Source organism: Dasypus novemcinctus, chromosome 24 (assembly GCF_030445035.2).
Source record: "Dasypus novemcinctus isolate mDasNov1 chromosome 24, mDasNov1.1.hap2, whole genome shotgun sequence".
In the NCBI taxonomy this organism is placed as follows: domain Eukaryota; kingdom Metazoa; phylum Chordata; class Mammalia; order Cingulata; family Dasypodidae; genus Dasypus; species Dasypus novemcinctus.
In genome coordinates, this window is record NC_080696.1 from 14,939,517 (window position 1) to 14,953,065 (window position 13,549).

Genomic DNA, 13,549 nt, shown 5'->3' on the forward strand with positions numbered 1-13,549 from the left:
GACTTGGAGATGAAGGGCCGCTCTAGAGTAGACCTGCAATAGCTAAGGGAAAGAAATGAATTCTTTGAGTTGGGGGGAGTAATGGACTCAAAGTAAACCAACCAGTAAAGAGTTGAAATCACATCAGTTGGCAAGGAATAGTCAAGAATGACACGAGAGGAGCAGATGTGGCTTAAGCAGTTGGGCGCCCACCTCCCACATGGGAGGTTCTGGGTGTGGTTCCTGGTGTCTCCTAAAGAAGATGAGCAGAGACAATGAGCAGACACACTAAGCAGGCACAGAAAGAAGACGAGTAGACGCAGTGAGCAAACGAGCAGACACAGCAAGCAGACAATAAACAGAAACAATGAGCAGACAGATGAGGGGGCCATCTCAGGGGGAGAAAAAGAAAAGCCTTTTTTTGAAAAAAAAGAATGATATGAGGACGAAGGAAAAGGCAATTCATTGATGAAGAAGACTTTGCAGAGTAGGCACTTCTGTGTTCAGTCCATGTTTTTCAGTGATAGGAGGCCATTCTAAATCCCTGGGTCTCATAGGAGCTCCATGTAGCATTAATATGCTCTGCTACAAAGCTGTCCTAATCACAGTTAAAATGGAGGATGTCAATAAAGGTCACTGTCACACTGGGCATTTTTTCAGGCAGCACAGATTAGCATGCTGGAATCCAGCAGGCACAGACTCCAAGCCACTGTACAATAAATCAACACGAAGCCAAACACAATCAAAAAGGCTTTAATCACCTGGGCAAACAATGAGACAGATCCAAATTTATAACAGTGAGTTTCAAGAGAACAAAACAAGGGGGTGTTAAAGATATTTACCCGTGCTTTGCCTAAAGCACCTTTAATTTATTGTATATATTTAAAATATTTACATTTTCAATTTTAGAGGTCTGCATTTTCCTTTACATAATGATTAGCTACACTGAGAGAGTCCTATTTCCTTGCCTGTTCTCATAATGTTCATTTTATTAAGGATCTCAAAAAGTAGTACTGTCTTTTTAGAAGCCTCCTCCCTAGAGTCTTGTTAAATGTGAGATTAGCCAAAGAGCCTCGTCTTGTGAATTAAAAGTTAGTTTCCAGACCTCAGGGGTCCCATTCTGATGACCAGGAAGGCATGGTGGGGTGGTGAGCAAGTGGACATTTTGAGTTTCTTGAGAGTGTCCCAAAGGACTCTTTCTGGAATCAGATGCAAGGTTGGGTTTTTGTAAGAAAACAAGTTCTACTGTTGATACACTTTTCTTGTCTGGAACAACAACACACCTGAATTCCCTTAAAGCACGGCACTTGAGCACATCAAATTGTGCACGTGGAGGAGATATGTTTAAAGGCCTGGTGGGAGGATAAAAAATGCCATCTCCCCTGACAAGTGCAATGTGGGTATTCAGAAGGACTAGTGACTGGCAACCGCCTTGGTCTATGTCACCCTCGACTCTGACTGTCGTGTAGAGCAATAACTGCACCTCTGCCAGAGAGGGAACACTGGCATCCATATTTCCATGAAGAAAGTAAATAATGTCAACCAAAGTATTCTGGAATTTGGATGACAACCGAACTCCATTTGCCAAAACTAAATCAGTGATTTCTGCCTTCCAATCAAGAGAAAGCTGAACAAGGTCTTGCTTGAGCAAAGGATGATCAGTGCAGGCAGCAGCGTCAGACTCTGTCAGCAAGACACGCAGGAGGTCAGAGCAGAGCTGTTGAGAGAGGTTTTTGTTGTAACTAAATACGGTGAGCAAGAGACCCTTTGTGGAGCCCAGAAATCGAATGCTTTGTCCGCCAAAGCCAATCTGAATCTCCTTTAGTCCAGACAGCGGCAGAGCATGGAAAATGCCCAGTGAGCCCAGGTGATTATCTGACAGAATGAGAGCATATAAAGTTGAATGAAGCAGGAGCAAACACGCTGGCTGGGGGTCAAGATCTGTGCAGTTAGCAACAGCAAGCCAGTAAATGCCTTTGACTTCACTGATGTCATCCGAAAGTTCTGGCAGAGAACAAGTCACATGCTCAAGAAAGGCTTTAAAAGGGCACTCCTGAAGTCTCACCATTTGGTCTGGGAATTGCACAAGGGTCTGCTTAAAGACAGAGCTCTTTCCAGCATCTCCACATCCCAGCTGGACAACCGAGCTTAGTGAGGAACCGGGTAAACCCGTGGCAGTGACGGTAGGGGCCCCATAAGGCACGGTGCTCTTGGCTGGCCTGAGGCTCTCTGCCTCTTCGCAGCTACTGCTGCCAACCTGAGCTTCGGGAACAGAAGGAGATTCTGATGACATCATGAGTGGCATCAAGCATCTGTCCAGGGCGAAGGGTCTAGGAAGTGGCAGGCTTCTGACGAAAGCTGTTATGGGGGAGGTGAGACCACGCGGGGCCCACGGGCCACCCACGTGTTTGGCCCGGGTCATCACTTTAGTGCTGGCCTCTAGCAGGTGACTACTGGTCTCTCTATAAAGGTCTGACAACTTGTGGTACAAATATCCCAATCCGTGGTTTACTTCTGTCCTGACATTCATCGGGGAGTCTGGAGAGATCACTTTTTCAGCTTGCTGCTCACTATGAGACTCTGAGGTAATGACACTCTGATGAGCCTTGTTGGATGCACACTCCTCACTAGAAACACTTTCAGAGAGAACAAGGCAAAGCAACTTGCTGGACTTCTTACTTCCATTATTTATGGACACTTCCTGCGAAGTATGTTGTAGTAAAATCCTGCTGGACCCACTGCCCAATCTCTGTACGCCTTTCTGATTGAAATTTTCTGACACATCCTGAAAATGTTCTGCATTGCTGGTGTAGCTTTCTTCAAGAAAATGAGAGGAGAGTTTAGGTATATTAAAGCACTTTTGTTCAAAACAGCCAGCAAGCTCAGGAAAATGACTGTCCTGAACCACTCCTTGTGGTAAGTGCCGACAGGCCCTCTCTTGCGATGCCGAGGAGGAGGTGTCAGGGTCTGTGATGCTCCATGTCGTGGGAAGGCTCCAGTGCTCGTTTTGACCCACTTCCATCCTCTCCTCACCAATGACATTGGAAGCACCAGTAGCATCTTTGGGCATAAACGAGGCAAGCCATGATTGCCTTTTCTGTTCAAGATGTCAAAGAAAAGTTGAAATGGGGATGTAGGATCACCATTTGTAATTCTTTTGCCTATGATGATTCTTGTAGTCATTGGTTTCATTTTGTGGGTTAATTCAGAGGTTAAATCGAAACACTAAGCCATTCATAATGATTGATACATGATTTAAGAAAAATAAAAAAAGAACAGGTAACCTGATTCACATGAAGAAGACCAATTTCCAAAATTATATATTAATACCTTGTAAATTGGTGAGCATTTTGGTGATGATACATGATACGACATTGACCCACAGTATCATTTCTTGGTCCAATATTTCATTTCCTCTAAAATAAATTCTAAGATCTTTAGATAATGTCATTACTGGGTGATTGGCAGGAAGGGAGGTAGCCATGTCAATGCCAGTGAGGTCTTCTGTGGAGCCCTCACTCTCATGCTCTCTGTTCAGCAATGTATGGACACCATCTGCAAGATTTTTACCATTTAGTAGTAGGGTTTTCTGTTTTGTTTTTTTTTTAATTTAGGAATGTATGGGAAGGACATGCCTCTCGAAAGAGGAAAACACAAGAAAAACCTTACAAATCATAGGTCCAAATAAACTTTGGTTTGACAACCCACCAGAGAAATAAGTTAATCAGTCAAGAGTATTTCCTTTGTACTACTGCCAACTTGTAGTCTATAAAACAAGCAGGGTTTTTCAAACATTGAGAAGTACTCAGTTTCATTTCCAAACCCCATATCTGATTCTGATTATAGAATTCTGCTTTTTAAATACAGACCAAGGGAACGAATACTGTTACAAATGAGTAAGAAGGCAAAGGACCTCCACCACAGCTACATGCCATTCAAGTCAAGTCAAAGCACTTTCAACCTGCAGGATTCCGTTTAATTTTAAGTCCACATAATAGCTTGCCTTTTCTATTAGCCATTAATCTCACTGGGACTTCAAAATTCTAATTATGCAACTAAACATTAAGAAAATTGAATCACATGAGCATGCCATAATTTAAGACAACCCTATCAATCTGAAAAATCATTACCTACCTCGTATTTTAGCTTACGTTGAATGGTGCCATTGTGAAGTTTCTCATTATCCTGAAAAGAAAATAAAGAGGCCTCTACATTAAATTATAGCATTTTCATAGAGGAAAAGAGCTGATTTGATTAGAAGAAATATTTATGGAAACAAAATTCTGAAGAAATATACTTGTCATTCAACAATGTCACCCTTCTATAGAATTCATATTCCCAAGATAAACATGGCTCTATTAATCCATCTGCTTGTAAAAGAATCGAACCATTTATTTCTAATCTTAAAATTCCAAAATGAAATTACCAACAGCAAGATTTCCTTAGGACAATCCTTAATTTGAAGGACAGAAATAAAACGTCTTTGTTGATAAAGATCATTTTGTCACAAATATGTGTCTTCTCAAAAGTAAAATGTATATGTCCACTTTGGGTAATTTACAAAGTAAATTAAATACTTTATGGAAAATGGTTGTATTTAGGGAGAAAGAAAAATACAGAATTTTTCTAAATCAAACAAAGTAAAGAAAGCATTTTAGGAAAATCTATATTCACTTAAGGATTTTCCCAGGAGTAAAAAATTTTAAATAAAGTTACTTTCGAATTAATATAATGTGTAAACTGTTATGCTCCACCCAAGTACCCAAGTAACACTTAATATTTTTTCTTGAATGGTCCATAATAAAACTGTATTTTGGAGTAACATTTGAATTTTTCACAAGAAACAATACTGAAACCCCCCCTCCACCACCACTTACTTTAAAGGTCATCTTTAAAATGAATTACTGCTCTGTTTCGCTTCTTTGGCTTACCTTTGTCATGTCTGCAGGTGTACTGCTGTCATCGCCAATCACACGATGCAAACCCTGAAGACGTCTCTGGACTTCCTCTTCAATGTAAGCATTGATCCTTGAAATGACAGGGGGAGGGGGGACACTTTGAACCCTTTTAACTATATCTGAGCTTCTTTCTCTCTACTGCACCCTTCGTAACAGCAAACTCTCTCATTCAAAATGCCAAACACTAACAACAACATGGTACCTTAAACATTTTCCTTCTTTTTAAGAAACCTAGAACATGTGGCATGTTCACGATCCAGGTTTCCCCCAAACCAGAGAAAATTTAATGTATAACATAATTCTTAAAAGTGGATGGGAAACGAAGAGATTCTACTCCAAGCTTTCCCGGATTTTCTTGGTGGACCCCGCACTGCAGGGCAGGCAGGAATCACAGATTGTGGCTCCACGGTCTCAGGCTTTACTCTGAGACCAAACACTCCACTTGTCAAGCCTCAGTTTCCTCACCCAGAAAATGCTCACAGGTATTTCTCACATCACAAGGTCACTTAAGAGGATTCAAAATAAATAAATAAATAAATAAATAAATAAATAAGGTGGATTCATTCACTATTAATCTTCATTATTAAGAGCAAACAAACAATACCTTGCACTGTTCCTGGCCTGGCCTGTTTCTCCAATTTGGTTACCTGAACCTGGTCAGTAGAGACCATATCTTAACCATCTCTACCTTCCAAAATGCCTGGTATAGGGCCAAGACATAATGAACGCCAGAAACAGGTAACTTCCAGGCAGCTACCAAATGTTTACCTGGTACCGAATAGAATGCAGGTGAAATTACATGAAGTACACCCATCAGCCTTAACCATTAAGTGGATTTCAGCTTAATCTCCAGTTTGGCTTTCGGCCATTCTACTCAGAGGGACCAGAGAGAGAACTTTAACCCCATGTACGATCTTTCTAATGGCTCAGTCTGTCCAAATGGAAGTCTTCCTTAGTTCTAGACCCTCTCCTCCCCCAATTCTACAGACTGATTAGGTGGGTTATTTTAAATTAAACTTTTTCTGTGTTTACCTCTTAGCACATTAAAAAAAATTCTTTATCCCTTGAAGCACAAGAAAATCCTATAAACCTTTCTGTACTACTTACCAAAGCTAAATGCTTTTCTGAAATGCCAGATGAAGAGATTACTACTTTAAGTAAATTACCCCAGAAGAATGGATTTAGGGTAATAAAGCGTAGTTCTTACTTTTATTAGAAACAAAACCATGTGCAACTAAACTGGAGACAAAGGTATTTACAAATTAATCACCTCCCTTGACTTTTACTTAAATTTAAACTACTTCCATGGAAGACACAGACCTAGATTTAAAGGGATACAGAGGCTCAGACCATTCTTATTACATTTTGATATCCAAATACATATCTCCTAATATCTAGGGCTCAAGATGGCCAAATTTAAGAGTCCCTATGACATAGATGGGGTTGAGGAAAATAATATAATCACTTTTAATAGGTAAAGAACAATTAAGTTGATTTGTCAGAGAGCTCTAAGCCACAGAGCAACTCGAAAGGCTACCCAAGTTGAAAATCATTTTACTAAAGTAATATCAGATACATATTTATGTTGTTCATGATCATTCTGAATGCATTAGTACTGTTTTTATAACAGACTTCATCTATTTGTATTCAATGTCTTATGCAAATTAACTGTCAGCACAAGGTCCTTCTTGGTATGATTCAATTAATTCTACTTCTTTGTTCTTCCTAACCTGACCTTTTATCACCACTTTCTGGATAAGTTGATTTCCCTGAACCTTTTACTTCTTTCTTCTCACACAAACAACTTCTCACACAAACAAATCCCTTAGATTTGGCTGTTCAGTTCTCAGATCTCTGATGACCTTCAAATTATACTTCACCTAGCTATCGCCAGGCAGCAGCTGGTGAAGACTGAGCACATCTCAGGCACACAGATTAATTTCTGTTGCATTGCTAGATCCCTCCACATGCTATCTGGTCAACACCAAGCACTGTTAGATCACATTAGAAGTGCAGGCATGGTACAATTTAACGTTGAGTACCTGGCATCCATGAGAGGGACCAGGTGAGTCTGAGGTTTTTCAGCGCTGGGTGGCAAGCCGGAGGAAGAAGCCCTCCCCTCCAGGGTCCCACGGTGCCCCTTCTGAACACTATCGACCTCACAGATCTTCTGCTTCAGCTGCTGGATTTCATGTTCTAATCTACAGAGATGGAAGCCACGAATGTATTCTTTAACAGTATTTGCTGAGCACCTTTGTTTTATGAAACATTGTTCCAGAAACCATGAGGGATTCAGACAAAAACCCTATGTACAAACAGCTTTATCTTCTAGTGGAACAGCTGCCATATCCCTAGAGGACAAGGTATGTTGTGATGATGGGTCACAAGAGGAGTTCAGAACTAGTACTACAGGCACCAATAGTTGGAGAGTTTTATCACCAAGGGCAAAGATATTCCCACCGTGCTGCAAGGAAGTCCTCAGAGGTGCCATGTGCAGGATTCTAAACTCCCTATCCCTGTTTCAACCAAACACTGGATTGTTGACCATCTATTGGGATTCCACTAAATATTTCTATTCAACAAAAGAGATCAATGCTTTAAAGAGTTTTTAACAATCACCAATCTAGTAGGATCTTCACAGTCAAGGCAGTTCTAAGTTGAATCTTCAAATCTAGACACTTGGAGATGATGGTGGAAGGTTCTCCAGATACAAAAACAATATGAACAAAGGTGCTAAGCCATAAATCCACTTAGCTCATCAGCAGAGGAAAGGGAAAGGGGAAGTGGGAGAAACAGATCTGAGAAAGCAAGCTGACTGGCATAAGAAATTAAAATAAGCCAAAAACTGTAGAACCCAAAATTTATCTCCAGTGATAAACAATACATCTAATTTGAACTCAAGTATGTATAAGACCATTCTTCCACTGGCCAGGCACCCTTGAATCCCAAGGCATCAGGCTAGCATGGCAAAGCCTGCCAGTAAATTTGGTCCCAAGGAACACAAGATTCAGCTACGGCTGCAGCCCACTTGTTATGTCAACTTGGGCAAGTTATTTATATCTGGGTCTCAATTTCTTCATGTAACAAATGAGAGTCAACTCGTGTTTCTAAATCCTTTCAGCTCCATTAACCAGAGATTCTAGATTCAGATGCTGTCATACCACAGTGCTCCCAGCAGCAAATGGACTGGTATATCCTGAAAATGAAAGCCAAATCTTGACTCTCAGAAATGTGACTATGGGGTTATGAGGTAAGCACTCACGGGTTCCACAGAAGACACAACCTGGCTTAGTTCAGCCCTTAGTCTGGGTAATGACTAGGCAGCCCTTACTGAGCATCAATTTGCAGACCAAATATTTTCAAGGAGAAGGACGTACATATGAAAAAAGAATGTGATGAGCCCAGGTGGCAGGCAAAGACTCAGGGAACAGCATTAATGCGTTCTCAGAGATGAGAAGGCAAACAAGCCAGATGTAGGTAGGTAGTTTCCAATGTTTCTAACTAAGAAAATGCCTGTTGGGATTGTCCAGACAAGGACTTAAGGGCTGGGGCAAGTGAATCCTGAAGGCTGAGCAGGATCTCAGGAAAGGGGCACATATGGCATCTGGGAAAGGGTCACAGCAATCGCAGCACACTGAGAGAACTGACCTGCACATGTGACAGCTATGTGGTCAAGGCATGAGAGGGCAAGTGGGTAAAAGTTGGGTGGTAAGAAGACCTGGATTTGAACTGCAGCTCTGCCACTTTCTAACTGCATGGCACTGGACTTCAGCGGTTACATAACCGTGGCAGGCTTCCACGTCCTCATCTGTAAACTGAGGTGATGGCGCTCTCATTTGAGGAGTAAATGATAATGCACATATAGCGCTGAACCCGGCCTCTGGGTATAGAGTTATCCTTCATCATTGGCATCATCACCAAAATTGTTGTTACTGTTGCTGTTATTATCAAAGAGCTCTGAAAAGAAAATATGACTAACTCTGGATTTTTGCAGTTTACCCCTGTTCTGACCCCAGGCAGGGGCAGGAAATTCCCTGCTGTGGTAACAGAGAACTTTTCCAATTACAGGGAAAGTGCATTGGGCAAGTGGTAGAAAACTAGGTGGCTGCAAAATGGGTTAACCCTTTTCCAGGAAGTAACAGAAAGCCAAAAGGAGAGCCAGATTCAATGCCTTCTGTCTAATCTGGGCCCAAGTGAATTTAATATTCCACACTTGTGGATTTCATGAATGGCCAAGTCAGGCTGCATGGCAGATGCTGGTTTAGTCATGAGAACTCGGAAAAGAAAATAAAACACAACAGAAACATCGACAGAAATCTGTTATCAGCATCACAGCCTGGGCAAAGAACTCACAATGTGTCACCTGAACTAGGTCTTAGAAAGTCTATTCCACCAAAATGCACAGAGCTGAAAGCCTCCTTCGCAGGACTTCTGGAAGAATGCTGACAAAGCAAATCACTTCCAGGGAAATTGCAATCCTACTTCCCTGTTTAGAGACTGTTAATACGAAATGCCCAGGGAGTGGAGCAGCACACAAAAGCCTGGGCTTCACTCTCACTGTACACTGCAGGACAAATTGAGAGCGTGCCCTCCACTACTCTACATTCCCTGGGGCTGTAGCTTTGTCCAGCAATTTCATTTACATAATATACCTGCAACCATTTTCTTAAACCTCCAACTTATTTCTCTGAAGTAAGAGCACTAGGGTTTTTGATTGTTATTTTCTTGCTCTGTTTTGCCTGAGGGAATTACCAGAGATTGACGGTAAATATAAACCAGTCTACAAGCAGTTCATTTGAAAAGGATGTTTGCCTGAGCTTTCTGGCAAGACAATGCACCAAGATTTCAGCAATCTGCAGAGTAGCTGTTGCCTTGTCATAAGGACTTGATTCCATGCCTCCGCCTGGATGTCAGGCAGGGGTCTTAGAGGCCTTTAATCTGGGGTTCTGTTAAGACCCCTCAGAGGGCACTGTGGGTGGGAGAAATAATGAGGAAGCAGGGTGCAGGCCCTCCAACCTAGGCTTCTGTTAAGATCTCAACTGGCCAAAGGGTCTAGAGCTAAAAGCAAATGCACAGCCCTGATCCCCCTCCTTCTTGTCCAGGCGAGGACACAGAGGTCCCAAGATGAAGCATCTAGCCTGAAGCCTGCTGAGAGGATGGGGCTGGGCCAGGGTGTGAACACCCATGGCAGGGCTCCAAATCAGGTGTTGTCCGCAACCCGACCGCCTTCCATGTTTCTGGGAGTCTGGGCATGGCATCTGCTGGGCTACCAGAGAATGAACTCTCAAATTCATGTACTTACTCGTTTTGCGAGCCTACTGTCTTGATATGCATGATGACAGCAAACAGGTGCAGAAAGACAAAGAAATAGCCTTTCCTTACCTTTCCCATTCTTATTTTTCAAAACACCAAAAATAATACCAGATGTTGAAAATCATCACCAAACGTGGTTGAATATACCATTGTGTTCAGAATCATCTGGAGAGTTCTGTTTGTTTGGTTTGTTGGTTGTTTGAATCAGGAGGGGTGGCAAAAGTATTGTGTTCCCTACTAAGTGTGGAAAACAGGACACTATATACAATTCGTGAACTCACTGGTGGTGCTTTATTAAATCAGGGCTGGCCATGGGGAAGACATGAAGACATAGGTGAGGGAGGGAAGGAAAGGGGAGAGGGAAAACAAGGGAAAGGGGAAGGTGAAGAAAAGGGAGAGGGAGAAGGAAGAAGGGAGGGAAAAGGTGGAAGAAGGAAGAAAGAAGGAAGAGAAGGAGGCAGGGATTGAAATAGGGATGAGGAAAGAAGAAAGGGAAGAAAAAAAGAAGGAAGGAGGAAGGGAATGGACGAAAAAGGCAGAGAGGGAGGGGAAAGAAGGCAGAAAGGAAGATAGGAATCAAGGCTGAAGTTTTCTCAATCTTGTACATTTATCAAAATATTAAAACACACACAGTCCTAGGCCAGTGGGTTAATGAACAATGGCTTTGTTTATGTTTGTGCGTGTGTGTTCCACTTTCAGTCAACAATTTTGAAAGAAGGATCTTAAGGAGAAATAAAAGGATGTTTAGAGGTATTTTTGTCGGGTCTGGTAAAAATAAGTGTTTGCCTGTATATTACAGAATATAAAGGCTAAAGGAATTACTTTTAATTAAAAACAGACAGTGAGAGACACACCATAAGGGGTAGAACACAAGCAGGCCAGTGGCACCTACTGTGTGTCATGCGCTCCCTTTCTGACCTCACCTCTCCCGGTCCTTCTCGAGGGCCTCCTGCTCAGCTTCCAGGGTGGCTCGGAGTCCCAGCTCCTCACTGCTGCTGCTGTTCAGAGTTGCAAGTTTCTGCCTCTGCTCTTCGATCTCCACGCCCAGCGTGGAGCGCCTTTGCAGGGCAGAGTGCCGCCTCTCCAGCTGGGCCACGGCCTGCTCCAGAGCCAACCTCTGCTGCTTCTCCCGTGACTCCAGAATCTCCTTTTCCTTTTTCCTCACTTTCTCTTCCTGACGTGCAATGTTGGCCGTGAATTCAAACGTGGCTTGAAGCTTTTGCAGCTGGCTCGCATTGGCTTGGTACTGTGCAAGCTGTTCTTCCTTTTCTTCCATCTCTTTTTCTACTTGATAGAGAGTGTTGTCTAATCCGAGCGGGCCTCTGTCAAGGATTTCAAATGCTCTCTGCTTTTCTTCCAACAAAGTCGGCAAATGATTCTGCAGGAGGTACCGTAGCTGGCGTTCTTTATATTGCAGTCTGTACTCTGCTGGCTTCATTTTCTCTAAATCTTTTGCCACCTGGGTGACATTTGTGACACTACCATCATTTTTTTCGAGCAAACTAAATTCGTCTACAGTTTCCCACTTTAAACGCTCTAGGATTTCCTGTTCTTCTTTGACCTCTTTTTTCAGGAGGTCTTTCTGCTGAACCAGGTCCTGCTCCAAGTTCACCAGCTTGACAAACTGCCTTCTCTTGAACTCTAGGAAATTCAGTTGGGCCTTTTCTAATTCCCTTCCATCATCATCCCCTTCAGCCCTTGCTTCCTTAACCCGCAGAAGGGACTCCCTGATGTCCTCCAGATCCCTCCTCTCTTCCTCCACGCGCTGGACCTCGCCTCGCCGGAGGAGCTGGATCATCTCTTGCTTCTCTCGGAGCTGCTCTTCCAGGTGGGCCACAAGCATGACCTGTTCCTTCTCTTGCTCCTCCAGTCTCTTCTTTTCCATCTCAAGTTTGGCATACTGTTCGTCTTTTTCCTTTTTGAGCCTGTCCAGTTCTCGAAATATCTGAATCTTCTCGGCCTTCTCATTGTTGTTGAGCTCTTGGAGCCGCTGCAGCTCTTCTTTGACACGGAGGAAGCTCTCCTCCTCTTGCTTCTTCTTCTGTAGCTCAATCTCCTGCTGCTCCCTCAGTCTCTCCTCTTCAAACTTCTCTTTCTCAGCAAGCAAATCCTTCAACTTGCTTTCAATATGGAAACTGCGGCGTTTGAGGTTCTCCTCCTGTTTGCGGATCTGGAGCTGCACAATTTCTGTCTCCTTGCGCTGTGTCTCCACCTCCTGCTGCATCCGCTCCAGTTCAGCCTTGTTAGATTTCTGCTTTTCCTCCATTTCTTCTATAAGCTTCCTGAAATGCAAAGCATTGAATGGTCATTATGTGATCAATATGTTCCAGTGTTGCTCTAACTTTTCCGTAACAGAAATGTTCTGAAAATGATTATTTAACATAAAGCCAAACCCTTCATTTAAAAAGAAGGGAAATGCTCTCCTTTTAATTTGAACAGCATGTTGTCTGATTTTTTTTTCAGTCTTTCACTGTCCAACATACCATTTTCCTTGTCTCCTGTAGTAGCCTCTGATATAATTTCTTTGTAGAAACTATAATCATAATGGTATGCACGATATAATTTAAGAGGTCCCCTGAGCTCAAAGAAAAAGAACCATGACCAATTTAAATTTAAATGTGAATAATTTTATTCAATCCAATGACTAAAACTCAGTAGAAGTTCTGTTATGAGCTGACATTAAGTAAAAATGCTTATACTGTTCTCAACTTATTGGGGTCATATGTCAAAGTCAAGAAAATCGACAGGTCATTATTCTAGCTCAAATAATTACATACTATTTAGCATTTAATCACTAGTTTAAGACAGATAGTGATCATCAAATGGCCCAAAATACTCGGTTCTTAATGCATAATACTGAAAACAACCAGAGTCTCATCAGAATACTCAAATACATGATTTGGGGGGTTACATGCTATACTTTGACTTGGGGGAAAATGATCCCGACTGGGTACTAAACCAGTGCTTCAGGGTTGGAATGGCTTCCAAAGCAAGAACACAAGTCATGTAAGAATATCAGTATATGGTCTCCATCTCTTAAATCACTAAAGATCTAACTTGTATGATGCTGGAAACTAAACTAATTTACTTATGACTCCTAAACTCCAGCTTCTAGAAAGGGAAAAAGGAAAGTAGGTGAAAATACTTACAGTATTTCTTATGGTTCAAAGAATTATATTCAGAACATATAAAGAACTCTCCCTATCAATTAAACACACATACACAAAAAGAAAATTGAGCTAAGAATATGAAGAGGCAAATTATACAAGGGGAAATACAAATGAGCAATTGACATAGGA

General features: G+C 42.1%; 1 protein-coding gene across 17 annotated transcripts in view; it reads right to left on the bottom strand.

Annotated features, from left to right (window-relative positions):
• Positions 1-13,549, bottom strand: part of KIF16B (kinesin family member 16B) — a 321,124-nt gene that overhangs the window by 106,957 nt on the left and 200,618 nt on the right. For 10 of the 17 annotated variants that reach the window (XM_058287591.2, XM_058287585.2, XM_058287584.2 and 7 more), the window contains 4 exons: positions 11,174-12,532; positions 6,980-7,138; positions 4,911-5,007; positions 4,114-4,164 (listed from right to left, as the gene is read on the bottom strand). In XM_058287591.2, coding sequence (XP_058143574.1) covers positions 4,114-4,164; positions 4,911-5,007; positions 6,980-7,138; positions 11,174-12,532 — 1,666 coding nt within the window. Of the gene's footprint in view, positions 1-716; positions 3,077-4,113; positions 4,165-4,910; positions 5,008-6,979; positions 7,139-11,173; positions 12,533-13,549 lie in introns of those variants that run through there. The other 7 variants (XM_058287579.2, XM_058287578.2, XM_058287582.2 and 4 more) reach the window with 4 other exon arrangements.